The 20,359-nt window shown below is 40.3% G+C and overlaps 1 protein-coding gene across 1 annotated transcript; it reads right to left on the bottom strand.

The window, feature by feature from the left end:
- Positions 1-2,110: 2,110 nt before the first annotated feature.
- On the bottom strand, positions 2,111-13,185 carry fam8a1a (family with sequence similarity 8 member A1a). The gene is made up of 5 exons (XM_088929601.1): positions 12,683-13,185; positions 10,959-11,079; positions 9,343-9,466; positions 8,632-8,771; positions 2,111-5,519 (listed from the first exon to the last, which is right to left on the bottom strand). The coding sequence occupies exons 1-5, from the start codon at positions 13,173-13,175 to the stop codon at positions 5,375-5,377; spliced, it is 1,023 nt and encodes a 340-aa protein (XP_088785727.1). The 5' UTR covers positions 13,176-13,185; the 3' UTR covers positions 2,111-5,374.
- Between the last annotated feature and the right edge of the window lie 7,174 nt (positions 13,186-20,359).

Below are 20,359 nucleotides of genomic sequence, written 5' to 3'. Positions count from 1 at the left end.
CCCGGCACAATTAACACATTTCGCCTCTCCAGTCACCCGAATAGACGTCGGGCAGTTTAAACATCCAAGACCGACACCGATTGAGGGTTACCCATGGCTGAAGGATAAGGCAAAGGAACTTTTGACGAGTTCTACAGAAAATTCGGCAAAGAAGATAATGTTCCTTATTAGGAAAAGGCTTTTTGTGATGATTCACAGTGTAATTTCACAGTCACTTACTACTTAAAATAGCTCTAAACTGATCTGCTGCACTGTAATCACGGTCCAATAAGATGGTCATCTTCACCTGTCCCTCCAGTAACATGACCAGGAAATGTGAACCATCCCAAAGGCTTGACACTGCTCAATGGAGTAACTTCAAATAATATTCTTTGTCAAACCATGGAACTGTGGCTTTCAGCACTGGGAATCGTACTCGGACTTCAATGTTTCAGCTTCTCAGTCTTTGCAGGACGTTATGTCCAATAATGCTTTCACAGGCAAATATGCTCACTGATAAAATTGTTTGATACGCTGAAACAAATTCAACACTGAAATAAAATCAGGGGTTATTGTGACTGGTTTCACAGGGTATAATTTTTACATTAAAAAGGATTACTTGCTACCCACTATAGTGGAGCTACACCTAGTGGTTAATGCAAAGCATTGATTTCAGTTAATATAAAAATAAAAAAACATTAGACCAATTTCAAGATCTTAACATTTGTTTTTTATCCCGTTATAGTAAACTCTTCTGATGTTTCAAAATATGCTGTGTAGCTATTTGGAGTCACGTTATCCCCCAGATCTGCATTAAATGAAATTGTAAATATGGCTCAAAATCAAACCGCTGGAGGAGGCCTCAATTTTAAATTAGTATTTCTGCTGCGGCTTTGAAGTGTGGCAAAAAAAAAAACTTTGCACACCAAAAGATTCCCGAAATTGAGGAGGGAAAAGTTATATTCCGTTTCCGTGTCAGCGCTGTCTCTTCAGGGTATAAAGTCTTACTTGGAGAGGGCTCACTGAAGGAGAGAAACAATTGAGACTCGCCAGACAAAATTACTCAACTAAGCACCGCTACGATTCATTAGGCAAGCAAATTGAAAGATGACTTTTTTTTGTTGTTTTCGCAATTTGGAATGGAAGAATCCTCCTGTGAAATAGGATATTAGTACCATTAGAGGCAAGAGATGATGCCTTTCATTTATTCACTTACACCATTTTGTGTTATTATTTGGGAGATCTGTATGCATTATAGGAGGCTATATGGTGCCACTGGGTAAAGAAAGAGGCTTTTTACAGGATGTTTCCCTCTTCCCATCACCTTGTTGTTCCGATAGATGCTTGACCCTGCTGGGAGTCTGCTCTTCAGAAGAGAAGCTAGTCAATACGACTGTGCAGCAACATTGCGTGCTGCAGAGTTCAAACACTATTGTCACTATTCTGCTTTGCATAAAAATATCTGCAACATTAGTAATTTTGTGCAACACTGGGCTTATTCATTGGTCCAGCCTTTAATCTATTGACGCCCGTGGCTGCAATTAAACAGCCTCCCGATTTGTACTGTGTCAAGCCTGACACATTCCGGACTTTTCTTGACTTCTTGACCTGAAGCACAGATGTAAACGAGATTCTGAAAAAAAAAAGCTCCACTACGAGACACGATCCATGCAGCCTAATCAATCATTGAAAGCAGCACATTGGCAAAAAAAATATACTGTACAAGGCAAAACAAAGCCCAAGGGGACTGTGCTTACAAGGACTGTTCACTATGTCTGCTAGAGAAAGATCTACTCAATGTGAAAAAGGCTCAGAAGACGAAAGATGTACAGTATAAATGCCACAGTGTGTAAGACCTGAAAGGTTACTCTTTAGTACATACATTCCAAAGACAACACCGTCACCTCACAACTATTTAGGGACCATACAAGCGAACCCACAAAGAATCTGGATTAGTAATTACTGTCGATATATATACCAATACATACAGAGCTACGTAAAGCACCTGAGTAACGCCATCCCAAGAATGTGACTGTTCACTTGTGAGCCGAAATCTCAATGTACCAGATAGTGATAGAAACTATTTTCTTTACCAATGTAGAACGATAAAAAAGGACCAGAAGAAAAAAGAGGTTGTTATACATTCTTTAATATTAGATCATATCATATTTTAAAACAAAAATATTAAAGTACCAAAGACTTCGTTTTTATCTATAAATATGAAACAGTAGCATAGTTACCGACCGACTATAACTATTTACCAATTTAAAGACTGAACAAGAAACCCAAGCATGAGTGTCAGCAACGATCCAACAATATACGATGCATGTCTTGGTTGGAACGAAAATGCAAGAAACGCACAGAGAGAACTTCTCGGAAAGAATGGGACCTAAATTCAGGATGTCAATATACTTAAAGTTAACCAGTGTGGAGTTTCTGCGTTGTTATCGCTTCTCTAGTGCAGGATTTGTCCTGATCTGTTTCTGCATCTGTCCAGTTCATTGAGAAGGTAAGAGGATTCATCCCTTCAATGAGGACCGATACTCCACACTCAGCACATTTAATGCAGCAGGGTAGTGGGGGAAAAAAAGTGTACATTTTCTCTATTATTATTGGACTATTTTTGACACCCAGTCTTGGTTTGGTGATGTACATTATTCTGATGCATGCATTTTGGATACCATCATATGAGGCTAACTTACACAACCATTTTGCATTTTGACTTGTTTTAAAGCAAGGTTAAAAAGCATAAGAACATCACATACAGCCAAAATGAAGAACTGCCTGGAAAATATAAGAACTGTGGAAGCATTCTACTGGAATTTATTGTGAAGGGCTCGATATCACAAAAAAAAAACTGGACTGGAGTTCATTGAAAAAGTCTACTGAAATACTGTAAGGCAGAAAAAGTTTAAAAGCACTTATAAATATATTTCAGTTTTGTACTGTAAAGCTCTGCATTAGAGAAAATAATTTATCAAGAAACTTTGATATCAGGATCTCTTATTAATAGTATTTTCTGCCCAGACATTGTTGTACCTGTATCTTTCATATAGTACAAACAGGTTTTTGAAAAGCTCCCACATCAATTAACACTTCAGAACCCTGGATGCGTCACATCAAAAACCCGACTTGGTGCACAAATAAATTACAGATGCAAAAAAGGATTTCACCTTCGGAACTTAACAGGCTTATGATTCAAATGTAAGCATTTAAAATTATTGCACAAAAAATTTATTGAAAAAGATGCAACACTGGAAGATGGTAAGTTTGCGTTTCTAGACCAAAATTAATAACAGCAGTGGACAATATGACCCAGCCTCTAGAACACTTTTTCACTGTCATGCTAATATATTAGAATACAACGTTTTACTGTTAAAAAAAGTGTATTTTCTTTATATATAAAGTTCCGATATGTTGATCACAAATGTTAAGATTTTAACCAAAAAAAAGCAAGATGTACAAATCCAGGTATTTGTACTGGAGAAATATTCCTTAAATGAGTGAGGCCATGTCTGTCCACAAGGTGACAGCTGTAAGCCTAAAAGCTAAGATTATCATTACAATTTAAAACAAAAATTAAAAGTGCAGAAACAGCCAGACGAACCTCATGATCAAACAAGAGAGGTCGGTCCTGATCCAACAGGTAATTTAGCTATTTCTGAACACCTGAATGTGAATTTTACTCAGTTTGATCAATTGGATTCAATACGGAAGTTAATCTCTGAAAGACCAGAAATAACAGCGTAGGAGCAGTCAAAATGCAACACTGGGGGAAACCCTGAAATGGACACTTCACTGGTCTCTTTGAGAAGGTGAAGTAATTGTTCAGCACTATTAGAAAGAGTAATACCTTTCCGGCTAAGAAAATGCCTATATATAGAAATCTCCTATGAGAGTATTTTCTGGCAAAATGAAACATCTATGCAGTGGGATGAAGAACTACGACCAAACGCAGCTGTAGCAGTGTTTTGTTCACACTGGTCATCAGCTAATCGGCAAAGCGTTTCTCTAGTCACTTCTTCCCACCTGACCCTGACCAGCTCACTGGTGAAATACTCAGGGAATAAAGCCCCTGTCATGTCTTCTAAATGTTTTTCTAGGGGAAGCAATCATAAGGTGTTAAAAGGGAACAGAAAATCTAAATCCGCAGGAGCAAGAAGAAATCTGCAATGGAACTGAGGTTTAGCTCAGCTCAACTTAAAGTCCGTTTGAAATCAAAGTGAAGTGGTGATCAGTGATTAGTTATTGGTCCGACTAATCACATTTATTTTTTGGGCCGATTTTATATTTGCAAGTACATAACGGCTATATTTAGTGTTTAATGAAATGAGGTACAGGCATCGAAACAAAACCTTAGTTTTAATCTTTAAACTTAAACCTACCTCTGTTAACATTTTGTGACGCCAAAGGGCTCTATTGCCAATGCATCCACTTCATTAATAAAGGCATTACTGTACGATCCTGTTCGAAACAACCAATTCTTCCTTTGCATCCCATCAACTGAGACTGGTCAATGGCTAATCAAAGGGGCTTCACCATTTTGATCTTGTGTTACCGAGTGGTTTCCTTCAAGGCTTCGGACAAATTCAGCCCTGTGTAGTTCTTCCAGTTTGCAAGTCTCTCAACGCCCTGGCGGTATGGATCGGAGGACAGATGCAGCGATCTCCAATCACAACGCAGGCTCATGGGGTGGATGAAAGTCAATGACTCTGGCAGAACTGGGCGACACTGCAAGAGCACTATTCCTGTCAAGCCTGCTGCCTGAACAAGGACCATTAATGACTGAACGACAGTTACAGAAAAGTGTTACTGGATGTTACTCAGTTCATAAATCACCCCTCAGTAAGCGCTGTTTGAATCAAGTTTCATAACACACTCCATTTCCCCTGCCGTTCTTTGTGAAACCAACAAGTTACTTTACTTTAAAACTCCTTTTTTCGATAACACAACACTAAATCAGATGTTTGCCTTTTATACACTGCAGTTCTGCCTCCAAAATGGGACATTACGCGGTCGGCCATTTCTCTTTGGTTAAATGAAAATCCTTCCAAAGACAAACTGGGAAGACTTGTACTTCGTTCTCCAGGAAATAAAAGGATTCTAAAAAAATAAAGCTGTCAACAAGGATTTTGAAGGAACAGCAGTGTTGGTGTATCTCTGTTCTTAGGCACGCGGGAGTCTTGAGTCTGTAGCGCAACACTTTGGACTTACTGCATGAGATCACCCTTAAGAATTCAAGTGTCCATCCTGCTGGTGTCCCCTGTTGCTCCTTCGCCCTCATCCTTGTCCTGTCTCATGCCCAGACGATAGCTGGGTAATGCGAGATCCTGTGGTATTCAAAGGCAGCACGTACCATAAGCCCTGCCAGCATCACACACTGAGGCCAATACCGTCATCTTGCACCGCTGCGCTTGACCACAATGGTGCCAGCCACAATGTCGTAGACAGTTCTGTTGTGCTGGAAAAACAGCAGCGTGATGAATGCAGGAAAGAAGAAGGCAATGGAGAAATTTTTGTTCAGGGCTCGCACGGTCGACCTAAGAGTCCAAGAAAAACAGGGTGATTGTGTGAGTTGTGATTAATAACGGAACAAAAACAAAATACTAAAGCAAACACTTTCATTAACGTGGGATCTCCACGTTAGGGGCTACGCGATTTTTCATGTTTTAAATGTTATACCAGCAAGAGCCACTATGATCCTCAGTCCCTAAGACGGAAAACAGCAACAACAGCCAGTTGATGCAGTAGATTTCAAGTAATGGGCATCACAAGACAACCTGAAGAGCATTCCTGAACCGAGTCCAGACTGGCAGGTCCTCAAGACTCAGAAGTGTTTCTGCCTTTGAGCTTCTATGGTTTAATTCTCTTAAAGTTAATTATTTAGGCAGTCCCCTGTGTGTTCCTTCCAAAAGTCTTTAGCAATTAAGGAGTCAAGAATAACAAAAAAGCAGGAACGTGTGAAAATATGTGGCTCTCAAAATACTGGATTTGATGAGCACTGTTCTATTAATAAGCATAGGATTCATCTTTAATTCATTTCTTTAAACAAAAGGAGCAGAAAGAGGTGAAAAAGAATGCAGACTGCGGGGAAAAAATAGATTTACAGTAAATATTCAAAGCTGATCAGACAAAATTAATTGCTTTTTGACATTAAACTACGTCAAGAGAAGCAAGGCTAAGAAACAACTTTAACACTACGACCAAAAGTGCACGAACCCATGTAAGATTCCTATAGTTGCCTTAATAAAACTGTGATCTTTTTCAAACTACTGCAATTCAAGCTTTTACTGATAGAATGACAAAGAATGTTTTCTAACTTCAAATGAAACATGAAAAATCAATGACAAACAAACAAATGAACAGTAACTTGTAACTACTTTCTAAGGAAGCAATCTTTCCACATTATTCAATAAACTGGTTTTTGATGCGCTATCACTTCAAATGCCTAAACAAACCCAAACAAAAAATAACACTGGCAATCCAATTGTTGAACTTCTGGTTCTACAGTTTACGTCAAAACAAAACGGAAAAGATGCCCTGAACTAAAATACTCCTATACAGTGCACTGATAATTCCTGAAATCCTCCCAATCTCACTGATAACACCTAAGCAAATGCATTTAATAGTTAGAACTGCATGTTAATGAAACCTTATACCTGACTGAGCCCGAGAGGGAAAGATCACGACAGGAGGTAATACAAGATGAACGATGTTGATTTCACAAGAAGGAAAAGGCAGCCTGGATCACAAGACCACAGATTACTCAGCACAAAACAATCCCTCCTAATAAACAGGTGGGCAAGGAAAATGACAGATGAGGATAGCATCAAGTAACACTGAAAACCAGATGGAGCTTCTTCTGGGGGAAAAATGGGGCAATATTCATAAAGCTTTAGAGTGCCACAAGGTGACTGTTTTTCACCTTCCCTTGGGTCGGGGTTGAAAAGAAGGACTGCCCTGCATTGCAGTGTAAATCACACAAACTCCATGTGGAAGAGTTCACAAAAAAAAATTTATGCTGACAAGTTGAAGAGGTCAAACACCATGACAAGGAAGAGCACCTTAAGGAACTCGGGGGGGGTGGAATCACGCTACAACGAGGCTCGTTCAGAGGGGAAGTCGATGAGTAGAAGACTTTTGTCAACCAAGCCGCCCTGCACTTCCAACAGATCGCTGCCTCTGCTTCGCACGGCGCCCAAACCGCCTCGACTGCTCCCCGAGCCAGTCCTGCACCACCCTCGTGTTCGCACAGGTCTGCCCTCAGAGCACGTCCTTCACTGGGCCGAACGGATGAAAATCCCACTGTCGACACGTGGCACAGGTGACAGTGTAGGCCTTTGCAAAACTGGGCGCCGAACGGTTTCGCGCCTTCGTTACAGATCCTCTTTCGCTGTGCCGATTTTCAGCAGCTTTGGCCCAAGACCCAAGTTGCACTGCAGGAACCCCACCAACTTTACTGTATTACCAGGGGATCCATAACCTTTAAAACAGGTGGTAGTAGTGTGCAAGAGGATGGGAAACACCTTTCCCACCGGTGAAGCACATTTAGTGGATAATTCACAGCTCGGTTTACCCTTGTCTACTTTCAGCCCTTATGTTCCTAAGGATTTATAAATAATGCCAGTAAACATGAAATTAAAGATTAAAAAAATACACTGACTGACAGGACAACCTTGCAGAGCTTATTTCAGGCGAGAGCCCTGCCAAAAACAAAACCAAAAAATGCTAAGTACGTTACTACATTTTACAATACACCTTAACACAGACAAAATTACAAATTTAAAATTCATCTAAGTATGAATGTTTACATCATAAATGCTATGACTTACATTCCATTTTCTTATTAGCTGAACTTGTTTCTGACTATTCAACTATGACTATTACCACAAGTAGCCTGTATACAAAAGAACAGTCTTCTCTTTGCTGTTAAGAGCAACACTTATTTTGCATACTATTATATACTATTATTCTGCAATAGTGACAGAGGTATTTACTATTTATCCATAAACATCAGAATACTTTTAGCTTTGCTACAGAAAGACTTTTCACCCTAACATAACATCCATTTCTTTGTTTTCCTCTATGAAGATGAGAACTGTACATTGAAGTTATACATTGTCACAGAAAATACTAAAGAAGGCAGAGAGACATTTGAGATGTCTTCTTGGGTCCATGCATTCCTTGGTACAAAACAGTTACATTTTGTTACCATTTGCATATTCTACTACTGAAAATACAGTGAAGAGTTCCATAAACTTAAATATCTTACAAAAAAACACGGCACCATTGTATGTATTAACCTTTCACGGTACAAAATACTCTACAGTATTCAAATTTTCGATCAACAGCTTTGTAGAAGCATATCAGCCTACTAGCTATAATGAATGAATTAAGGGCAAAGGAATATTTGAAGACTTGGTGTCTTTACGCTACCAGCCAGAAGCCCGATGCTGACAAGTCAATTCTAAAACCTGAATGAACAAACTTGCACAGAAGCAGTGAATGCTGAGACACTGGTTTGAACCTCACCGATCAATACACGGGTGAACAATGCCTTCCTGTTTCAGGCAGGGGACGATCGGATGCTAGTGGAATATAGACTGCTCAGAAAGGCAGCAGGGAGGGCCGATGGCTTTGTGCTGTACTTACGCAGACAAGGTGACGTTCGACGCCGGTACCACAAAAACCCGATTGGGCCGCACAAGAACCGATGTGTCACAGGTGACAACGCGGAGACCCAGCAGAAACTTCCCTGGAGTGGCCCCACCAGCTCCCCAGATGCAAATGATCTATAAGCAAGAATTTATTTTCCTCCATTACTTAAGAAAGAGTTATAAATCAGGTCTTACAAGAAATTACAATGCAGGCTTAATACCGATTCAGAACTAACGAGCAGCGCAGACCTCATTTTTCAATCTGAAAACATTGGGATATAGTGTTCCATGAAAGCAATTAGACTTTTAACATTTATATTTTGATCTAGGTGCAAATGAGTTACCCAATAAAAATGAGATCTTACCCTTTAACATTAATACTTATTATAATAAGGAATCCAAAGGTGTTTCAATAAAAATAAGACCTCTCACAATTTCACAGATGGGATAGAGCTGCAGATATGTACGTTTTGGCTCCTTGCAGGAGACCAACAGATTTCCGCTAGAATGGATACAGTGCTAACTCAGTGCTCACGAGAGTTGAAAGATCACCATAGCATTCTTTCCAAACTCTTGCAAGATCCAGGATTAGCTTTTTACCCTATTCAGTCAACTCGTTAAAAAAAAGGATTCGATAAAAGGACAGTTTTTTGCTCTGGTATACAATGAATGGAAACTAGTAGCATTTGGGCTAGTATAGTTTCACCTCATAGAAGCACACCAACACCCTGTAGATCAGCGCAACGACCATCATTTTCTGCAGTTCTTCCATCGAGGTGTCCTCGTCAATCTCTTCAACAATGAAATGCATGGCAAACTTGGAAATGTCCCTACAGAAGGAAACAAAAATACCACAGGAAATAATGGCTTAAAACAGGATTTATCAACTGGAATATGAAATGAATTAGCCCCAAAGCCATCCCATTTGGACCATGTGATGACTTTATGTACATTTCTGCATTATGAAGCTTGGTTTTGGATGATTTAATGTACATACATCAACTGTCAACCTTAATCCTCATTTGTGATTTAGGCAATATTTGGTCTCTGAAACAGATCATCAGCCCTCTGACCTCAACGGGCTCTTGGTACTCCTAATTAACTCCCTCTTCTAGTTTAATAATTATAGTACTTTTAACATACACATCTTGTGATGTTCAGAACTTTGCAATATTAAGAACTCTAAACTAAAAGATAGACAGATCAGTAGTTTCAGCACAAGAAAACATGTCGGCCTATTTACAAGAAGAAAAAGAGCTGCCCGCAATACCCTAACTGCACATATCACCCAATCAGCTGTGATCAGGTTTGTTTTTCTCTCTTCATTTCTTCTCTACATGAAACAGAATCATGCAGCAAAACTGCTGAGAGCACAGTCGTGCAAACCTTATTACCAGCACAGAATTCTTTATGAAGGCAGGAAGACTTTATATAAGAAATACCAAGATCTGCTGGAAGCAAGGTGCTGGAAACAAATGTTAGATTATAAATCCTAGCCATGCTGTAAACAAATCTGAAATGGTTTGGTTAAAAGCCATAAATGTATGTTTATAAGAAGTCATCACAAAAGTCACAACAAAAGGTAACTCATTCTTAGTCTTACATTTACTGGATTAACTGCTGGGAATAAACCTGAAGAGCTTTTAAACAGATAAACTGCCAGATGATACTGTACTGGTGATGCATTTACCAGATTAAATTGTTTTATTCTTAAACTAGAGTCCATGTTTTATAGGAATAACTAACAAGTTTCAGTGGTACATTGTTGGTACACTGTTACATATATGCTTATAAATGTGTACTCCAGGAAACAATGATAATTTATACCCTCTGTCTGCTTTGCTTGCTGATCCTGTTTTTAATTTAGCAAGTCTTTTACCAAATGTCTCTGGTAGGGTTGAAAGTTACTTCCTGTCTCTATATCTAGCCAATAGCTGAAAGATTTCCTTATTCTCTTTAATGCATTTTCCAGTATATTACGATGATTTTTTACTTTTCATGTATTTAAGAAATCTCCTGCACAGAGTGTGCATGAAAAATATTTTCCTAGACTTGCTTAAGCAAAGAGATTCCATATTTCTATTCCTTCAATTTTATTTCTAAATGAAGGAAGTTAATTAGATTTATATTCTGTTAATTTAAGAAGGTTGTAGCCATTCAACCTGCTTATCCAAATGACTTTTTCCATAAGCCGGGACCAGATCTAAGTCAACAACCGTCCTTGTATATTCACGTACAGGACACACAATATATCATGCACAATAAAGAAACATTACTCATGCATCAAGGCTTTCAGAACATTTGAACTGTTCACTGACTCACTTCATGCCACTGAAGTGCATGATGCTGAGCACGATAGTTGCCTTTATGAAGAAAAGGATGAAGAAGTCGACCATTTCTGCTATGAACCTGTGCAGAGGAGACGGAATGGTATACTCTCGTCCTGCAACAAACAAAACAAAGTGTCAAAGACATCTCACATCACTGACTTCTAAAATGCATTCAAGTCTTATCCTAACTGTGTTACTACAGCACATCTACCGGTCTACAGTTCCTATAGGAAATACACAGAGAAGATGAGGACCAAGATTGCGTTTTGAGGCAGATGGTTATAATGCTCAGAAATATATTTTAAAAACTCACTTTCACAGTCCTTTCTTAACATAACACGTATTATGTAACACATAAAATAAATTAAACAAGTAAAATGACCAAATAAAACAATTGTAAACACCCTGCATTGCTTCACAGGGTTTTCACATTAAGAACAATTAAGTCCATCATCTTTTATAGGGGAAGAACCTGTAATCGGTACTTTGTGATGGCAATGTGCGCTTTTATAAAATACCAGAATGATTCTTTCTACAAACTCTGCCATTAATTCTGCAAAAAAACACCCAACACATTCAGACAAAAACCACAGCGCCTCATTTTTCCACCAGCTCAGATTTAACAGTGTTAGTAAACAGCGATAGACGCTCACTTATTTTCTAGCATGCTGGGAAACAAAAGAAGGAGTTTTGAACAGGATCACATCTGGATTCCTTCGCCTAAAATACACTTTTTGTTTTTTTTAAACTATTCTTTCGGTTACTTCTGTCCTCAAGCCTTCGGTCTAGAATTCTCCGGACTGGATGTGGGGTAGCCATAAAAGTATTGGGACCAAGCCCACTTTGGGAAACCAGTTTTCCTCTTTAGATATTCAGGATTATGCATTTCAAATGCTGGACAGTAAAGTGTCTAACGACTCCCTACTTCATATTATAGTCCCTTCAGACCTTCTGCCAAATATAACATTACATTGTACACAGTACTCTGAGACTGCTTTAGTTATAGTGATACTGATATTTCTAAGGGTGGCCCAAACCCCCTATATCACAGAACTGGGTGGTCTCTCAGAGAGACCTCACCCCAAATCTGCCTGCGGGGTTCTGGGAAGATGGAGATACTCCCTGCATTTTTAGTTACTTGGGATGGGAATAAGAAGGCTAAAGTTTTATAGACATATCAAAATATACATTATAGCGTCACAAGAAGAAGATTTCTTCTACATAACTGCTTTATGCATCTAGAAAGGGCTGAGTTTGTCATTATTATTTCCCAAAGATTTTTTTTATATCTGCAGGGACATGTCCTACTTTACAGCTTCATAGGCAACGTTTTAGGTACAAGTGAGCTTTAGTAAAACCTTAACACCGCTTTCACTCACCCACTAGTGAGTTATTCATCAATGCATTGCCTAAGTTACACCATATTACAAGACGCCATAATAAAAACGAGGAGCTACTGCCCGTGATGTTTGAAAGACCACAATTGCAGGCGTCTAGTAGTTAAACCTAACTGTTGTGTTCTAGGATGACTTCCTAAGGATCTTGCAGAGTTACAGATACAGCTGGATCTATTAGCAGGTAATTCCCGCACTGGAACATTACCTACAATATTAGGCTCACCCAATTCACATATGCAAAGCGTGTTTATCCTCCTGTGTAACTCGTGGTTGCTCTGTCTCTCTCGGTACTGACGCACTGAAGGGGATCTTTTCTTACCTGGCTGCTGTGCATTTCCATTCTGCTGCAGTACCGGCCTGTCCCCTGCGGTCACCTGCCCGGCCTGGGCCCCGGCTGCAGCGTGACCCGCAGGGGGGACGGGGAAATACGGAGGCGCGGTGAAAGGGAAATGACTGCTGTACCAACTCCGTACATCGGCCGGGGAAGGCCCCCCTCCCCAGGGTGGCGCTGAGCCGCTCGGGTTAGCGGGCGGCGAGAGAGAGCACGGCGGGAAGGAGTACGCCGACATCGCTGCCCAGCTCTGCCAGTTCATACACCCGCAGTAGTACTGCCACATCCACTCCTGCACCTTGCCGCAGTACTCCGCGGCCGTCTGCCTCCTGCCCGGCCCCGGCCTCTCTTCCGACCCCTGAGGATCCCCCAGCCTTCCCGCAGCGTTCATGTCTGCGCCCGTCCTGCGCCTCGCCTGAGAGTTTTTAGCCGAGGGATTTTCCTCAGCTCTCTCGCCTAACCTCTCCTCCGCGTCGGCCATGATGAGAACTGGTGTAGCGAACACTTGAAGTGGCAGAAAAGTCCGGGGGAGCCTGAACAGTGTAAACACACAGGAGAGGCGTTCAGTGGGTCATATATAATTGATCGTATCAGTATTTAAAAAGCAAAACTATACTACTTGGAAACATTTGTATTCTGAGCAATACATGCACAATTATCCAAATACAGAAACATCCAAACGTGGATGTTTATAGAGGGCACCCTCTTTTTTCACAAAATGTTGGTATAGTCCCCGATCTGGTGACGTACTTCCGCCGGAAATGCGTCGATACAGTACTGGTAGAATGGCTGTCGAGCTGTTGCTGACAATCTCACATGATGGATACATTCCATTAGTTTCATTTTATATTTCATACATTTTCTTTAATTGACAATTAGTCAGTTGTATCAAAGACACAACGAAGTTACTGGATTGAAAGTGCAGAAATGGAGCGAATTGGGCTGCATGTTCAAATTGGGATAGCAGTGTGGGTTAGTGATTGGGGCTCTGAATATTGAGACTGGAGCAGCAGGGTGTGCAGACTGACCCCAAGCGAGATTCTGTTCACTTAAGCAAGGTGCTTCACTCACAACCAGTTAGATGGCAGAGTTGTATAGATGGTTACTCTCCCAGTAGTCATTGACTCCATTTAAAGAAGGGATAAAATTAAACAATTTTATATACAATGTACAGAACAATACAAGGCACAGGAAACACAGCTTGATGAATTACCAGCAAATGATCAGCAGTGTATAAGTATCTGATCTGAGGAAGAAGAATGAGCAGGCATGGTATAAGAGGCAAGGGGCTGGATAATTAGCTGATGGAGCAGAAGAGAGTTGATAGGGACGGGTGAGAGCAGGCAGTTGAGGAGAGAGGCAGGTCAAGGAGAAAGCCATTGGAGAGTGTGAGTTGTTTGCAGTGATTTGTATGTGGCCTGGGGTCTCCAATCAAATATGGAGGTTTTGAGTGATGCCCAATCGTGTTAACTGCCATACCTGTTTCTGTGCAGACATTTCCCGGAGGCACTGCCTGCAACACTGCAGCGAGGTCACTAATGGAGTTTATCACAAAGGTTTGGGGGGGATGACAACAGCCAAGTTCAATCAGACTTAGCAGTCAGTAAGTAGTAATCACTCCTGACATCCCTTTCCTCACCAAAAACACAAATACTATACCTTATCTACTTCTGTCCATTACAAATGTCTTTTTGTATCCAAAAAGACATACTGTATGTAAGGGACAGAAGAGAACCTCCAGTCCATCACCACCTCAGCCATGACTGAGCCATTAAACTGAGCCATGACATCAATGTAGAGTGACAGAAATCAAGAAACACCCTTGTCTTCTCTGTGTGTACTTCACACCTTTGCACAAATGCCCTCAGGCAAAGCAAACCTCTTTTTCTTTTACAATGTGTTGATATATTTTTGCCGTTTCGTACTCGTGAGAAAAGAAAGATGTGCAAAAAGTGGATGAGGGGAATGCTATTTTCCGCAGCCGCGTAATAAGCTCTCAGAATATCACACCTACACATGTGACCGGGTTCGCATTGCGTTGTTAGCATAACATAACATATGTACTGTATCTTCCTGTTGTGCAAGCTTGCCCCGTGCTGTAATAAAACCAGTCGCTTGGAGGCACTGTCGACTAACTAAAACACTAAGTCCCCTGCAGCTCGGATACATCAGTATGGAAAAAAACTAAAGCGAAGCTCTTCCCTTATAAGTATGTTGTGTGTGGTACACTATAATAAATAGGCGGTAAAGCCCAATTAAAGCATAGAGATACGGTATGATAGACACAATGGCATTCGTGGTGAAAAGTACTGCACATACAACATTTTTTAATGTTTAACATTTATAGAGGTTATTTGATTTAATTATGTAATGCTCACCCATACATATTTAATTCTTGGGCACATCATGTGTACTAGCATTCCTCTCGAACAAATGCTGCTCTTTTGCACACGAGCACCTGTAGGGGTCATGCCGGGGTATGATACTGTACAGAGTTCGCATTGCGTAACCTATGCAATGTAAGTATAACCAAAACAGATGTTGCGTGATTTAGAGTTATATCAGTCTTAACAGTGAATACTACCTGTTTTTAGTCAAGTGAGTATTTTTGTCTTTTAGGGGCTCTGGAAATAATACAGTCCATTGACATCGTATAAGTGCGGTTTTGATGGAGGTACCATCATTTAAAACATACACACGTACACACATCATTCTAATCTTTCATATTTATAAATGTCATTTTAATGTCACCCTCCCCACTGATTCCTTACGAAAGAGATGCGTTCCTCCTTGGTAAATTTAACGCGTTACCGTGAAAACCCAACACAACTAATATGCATTAGCTGAACACTAAATTCTTATTAGGATTGTTTCATCAAAGGAGATTTCAGCAGTTAAGAACAGATTTCCTACCAAACCATGGTTTAGTCGATTCGTCTAACCTAAAGTATTCCCACATTTTTTGTCATTGATAAATTTCTTGAGAAACACAGCCGCGTGATATTGTTAATTAACTGATGCAGCCAGTGATGAGATGGTATATGCAAATGATATTTATCGCAGGACTCTCAGATTGTTCTCGGGTGGAAGCTGTCAGTTGGTGACAGTTGCGAAAAAGCGGTGACCTACTGTATTATTTCTCCCCAGACACACTTGCTGACGGGGCCACATTATCAATGAGATCGGATCTGAACCAGGCTGATGACTGTGCAGGCCTGTGAATGGAGGAGTCCATGCGGAACATCATCAGCCCACGGGAGAATGATCTTGTCTGACACGCAGCAGAACGACAGGCCAGAAATAAATCGGGGAATAAAAACTGCTGGACGCAAACGCTGAGTTTAACGGAACCACTGCCGTGCAGGGATTATCGTTCCGAAGAGTAGGACGTCCGTCGGAGTTTCCCTACCTTAGCGACGCATCTCAAGCGCTGCCCTGCTAATAATGGTCTTGGACTTGGGACAAGATCTGTCCAAACCAGCAGACAGCTGTCTTTTTATGCAGAGATAATTACTACTGTAGCTAAAAAAGTGTTGCGTTACCGTTAGCTGTAATTCGATTGTTTTTCAAATGATGTAGCTTAACACACAAAGTTAATAAAAATACTCTGAAACGCTCTCATCCAGCTGTTTAACTAATATGAAAACAATCTTTTTACCTGTCTATGTTTCTGTAGATAACTCTATCCTGAAACGTATTTATTTTATACTGTGCAAAACAACCAAGGAGTAGAAACAAAATTTAGCCCTTAGTGGTACTTATCAATTTTGTTAGACACAGGTGCTGAAGTCTGATGCTTATGTTCAGAAAAGGATTGTGCTGTAGATCCTAAATATTGGTGCTGAGACTTGCGCCTCCAGAGGGCAGACCAGACACAGACTGCTCAGTTCGCTTTTTCATACTGTATCTTCCCTTACCACAGAAGCATCATTCATTCAGGGCTACTGAGGAATCTTTTGTTTGACTTGAACGGAATGAAAGCATCTGATTTCCCCCTCTGAAACACCATTGTGGAACAGGACCATTAGTTTTGGCCGAACAGTGCGATTACTTCAATGAAAGTTCTTTTTTTTTTTCAAACCTAGAGATGAAACGAGGAAAAAACATATTTTAAAAACATACGCGAGGTTAGAAACGAGAAGTCATTTGACGCATTTCACCTGTTTTAGTTACTACTGTAGCTAATTGAAGCAGGGATCCCATCCAGCTGTTTCTTGAAAGAAGCCAGAGTATTGGTTTGAACCACACGGCTGCTGTTTGGATTTTGAGATCGAAGAATAAATGTATGCAAAGTGTATCGTAACAAAAATTACGGACAGAGAGTTTTTTCCCCCTGTGATTGTGGATGTCTGAATGCCCCCACACACTCACACATTATTCAGGCTAACGCCCTGGAAACCTTCGAGAAATGACTTCATTAAAACCCACTCAGCACCAAAACAGCAATATGAACTAAACAGCTAATCCTGTAGCCGATAGTGACCATTCTTCAGCGTACAGTCACAAGCAGAATTTTACAGTGTATAGGATATCAAAGAGTCCCGTGGTGTGAGAGAAAAAGGACAGATTAGAAGTCACAGGGAGTAGAAATGAAGATTTTAAGTCAATGTCAAATTGAGTCCAGTCACAGAACTAAAACATCCAGAAAAGCTGTACTGCCCAAGAGTTCGGTAGGTCTCTGAGGACACGTTTGGATATAACTGCAAATTAAATTATCTAATTCTCATCTGGGGCCAAGTAACTCCTGTGCTCGAACTGTAGGAAATCCTCTGGCACCATTTGTGTGATATTTAGTTTAATAAAGGTATACAGGGACATAGAGGCTGAGGCTAAACTCTCTGTTCAGTCTGATGGTCTCTCCTTTCTTCTGAAAAGGCATTCTAAATCTATAGATCAAAATATTCTTTCACATTCTCACATTTCACAGGAACGTGCATGGAAAAATGTCAAATTTTAAACTGAACAGTACCTCACCTGTCCTCATATCGTTACTCCACTATAGAAGATATTCTATAGCCGAAACATTGCCTCTCTCCATTTTTTCTTAATTACTACTTGGTCCTTCAGATACCAACTCTATAATTGTCTCTGCATTTATGCAGATAAAAAGGCATCACACGAGCAAGAAACATTCAACACCTGCTGTGGTTTCTCTTCAGAATCAGGAGTTACAGGATAACAAATCCGATATATCTCACACTGCTCCGGATGTGATTTAATTTTCCACCACTATATACTGTAAATTGGCCTCTCTGAAAAGTCCGTTCCAATTTCATTTGAAGCCCAATTTACTTCGGGAGGTTTGATTACGACATCCTTTTCTGTTGTACAATAAGACTCGACTAAACACATTAAAACACATTAAAAACACAACTGTGAAAATCTCTTCGAGACCCACACTTAATGACTTTGACAATTACACAGAAATTATTAATAGACCTAAAAAACAGAGTTGATTGTTGCTGGCATTGGAGGTCGTAGGTTGTTGTTGTGGATGTGTGTGCGCGCTCAAAAATAACTCGTCAAGGTCAGTGACGTAAAGTTGTTGAGTTTAAGTGATTTCTGTGCAATACTGTAGATCAGTCAATAGCGAGTTTCTTCATGACCGTTACCCTAGTTAAGTCTTGCTGCTTAAAGATCTGATCCAGAAGATTTTTTTTTAAATAAAAAAATTGATGACTTAGGCTCATTGGAATTTTTGAAATTCTTGCTCCCAGTAAGTTAACAGTACATTCATTATCTCCACAAACAAAAATGTGGTCAGAGGAATGCTGACACTTGACATATCGATATACTGTAGAAAAAAAAACATGTGACAGCAGACATGTCCCACAGATTTAGCTAGACTCTTCTTGAGCCGGATTTGCAAGGTGAAAAGATGGTAAAAGTTTGTTTTTGTACACAACCGCGCTAGTCAGGAGCCCAGGGAACTGTCGCATATTTCTTTACCACCTCCCCTACTTTCTCACCGTAAAGTTAATAACATTGACTTGGAGCCCTGTTAGCGGCAGTGTTAAATAAAGTAATTAAAAATTCTTTCTGTAATAGAAGGCAGTAGGTGGGCTTGCTTTCTTTAAGCTCAATCAAGATGCGAGCTTCAACAAAGTAATGCGGAAAATGGAGGCAGGGTTCTGTTAAACTTGAACCTGTGAACTTCCTAAAACCTTTAAACTAATTCCCAACACAACTGTGAAATGGCATGTCAGGCAAGTTGCAACATGTCTGCATCCACGCCAAATCTCCGTGGCACCCACGTATTAAAGACTCTCCATTTAAGCCTTCTGAGATTGAAATACGATGATTGTAATGGAACAAAGTGTGAAACGTTTCCTAATTGTCGTGATGGCTTTTTATTAACCACAGCCCAGTTTGATCAACCATGTCAAACACCACCTTTCCTTTTAGCACAGCTAGGGAAGCAGAGCTGGTCAGTAACAGCGTTGAGATGCAGGAATCCCAGTTGACTCACCTTGGCTGAGAAGAGGAGTTCACAAGTCATGAGATAAACGCTGTCTCTGTTTTGTCTGGCAGCTAGTGGCAACAGCATAATTAGTATGAATTGAGCAGGAGCCCTTCCATTACCTCCCAGATACTGCAATTAGAGTGGAATTCAGTTTTTAAGTGTCTTCATAAAGAGTTATGGCAAATCATTGTTCATTTCCCGATGCAACATTAACATTTATACAGTTTACATTCTGTTTTCTTAAGACTTGCAGTCATGTTAGTAACATCAGATACATGTTGGTGGTGTTAATTTAGGTCAATGTGGCCATGTAGGAAGTCCGTGGACTTGGTTATTACAGCTGTGTAGGTAATGAGCTTGAAGTTTGTTTCGTTTTTCACATCTGACAATATGCAATCACTTCCCGTGTGTCAGTCGCAAACTCCACTTTCTGCTGTCCATTTGTACAGGCATTCCTGCTACGGCTGAAACATTTTTCATTCCAACCGTTCGCAGAGTTGACCAAAATAAAGAACGATTATAAGACAAACCGATTCAAAGTTCTGCTGCACCAGGGCTACCAACTGTTCTGGAACTGCCACCTCCAAAGATGAAACAAAGTCTTGACCATCTATACTGATTTCATTCACATTGTTTACGCAGATAAAGAGATCGAGTTAGCTGCTTTATAAGTTATATCGAATAAGGGCACACTTCTTCCAACACAAATAGAGGAATGAATACCCTTGCCTGGTCAGACATGTAAGGTTCTCAAGGATTCGTTCTTCAGTTTACATTTATAAGGAGGCCTCATTAAGAAAATTATTCCTGCTTATTTGGCAGCACAGGCATCTTAAACCTAGTCAAATGCAAGGTCAATGAATTGCTTTTCGTTGTGGGATATTTTCAGACTACATTCCTCCTGTCACTTTGGTTACAAGTCCTAACACCAGATACTCAACCATTTATATCACATGACATAATTCCCTTAGTTTTCAGATTACATTTTAATCCACATGGAGGAAAAGTGCAAGGTAGCCCTTGTGTAGTAGGACTTTGAAACAGTTTCAAAGTAGTTGTCCTACCAATTAGGAACGTAAGGACATACTGTAGGAATGGTTATAAATGAGTAAAGGCCAATTGGTCAATCCAGCCTGTCAGGTAACTCATTGATCCAGGGATGGCATCCTGCTGTTTCTTGAAAAAGTGCAGGGTATCGAATT

The sequence above is a fragment of the Atractosteus spatula genome, chromosome 12 (assembly GCF_055471065.1).
Source record: "Atractosteus spatula isolate fAtrSpa1 chromosome 12, fAtrSpa1.hap1, whole genome shotgun sequence".
NCBI lineage: Eukaryota > Metazoa > Chordata > Actinopteri > Semionotiformes > Lepisosteidae > Atractosteus > Atractosteus spatula.
The sequence above is the reverse complement of the archived record's forward strand: the minus strand, read 5'-3'. Positions and strand labels throughout refer to the sequence as shown.

Coding starts and splice junctions, on each gene's coding strand:
- fam8a1a (XM_088929601.1), bottom strand. CDS start 13,175: ATGGCCGACGCGGAGGAGAGGTTAGGCGAGAGAGCTGAGGAAAATCCC. Junction 11,080..12,682: donor TGGAAATGCACAGCAGCCAG/GTAAGAAAAGAT, acceptor TGTTTGTTGCAG/GACGAGAGTATACCATTCCG. Junction 5,520..8,631: donor TCGAACGTCACCTTGTCTGC/GTAAGTACAGCA, acceptor TTGGACTCTTAG/GTCGACCGTGCGAGCCCTGA.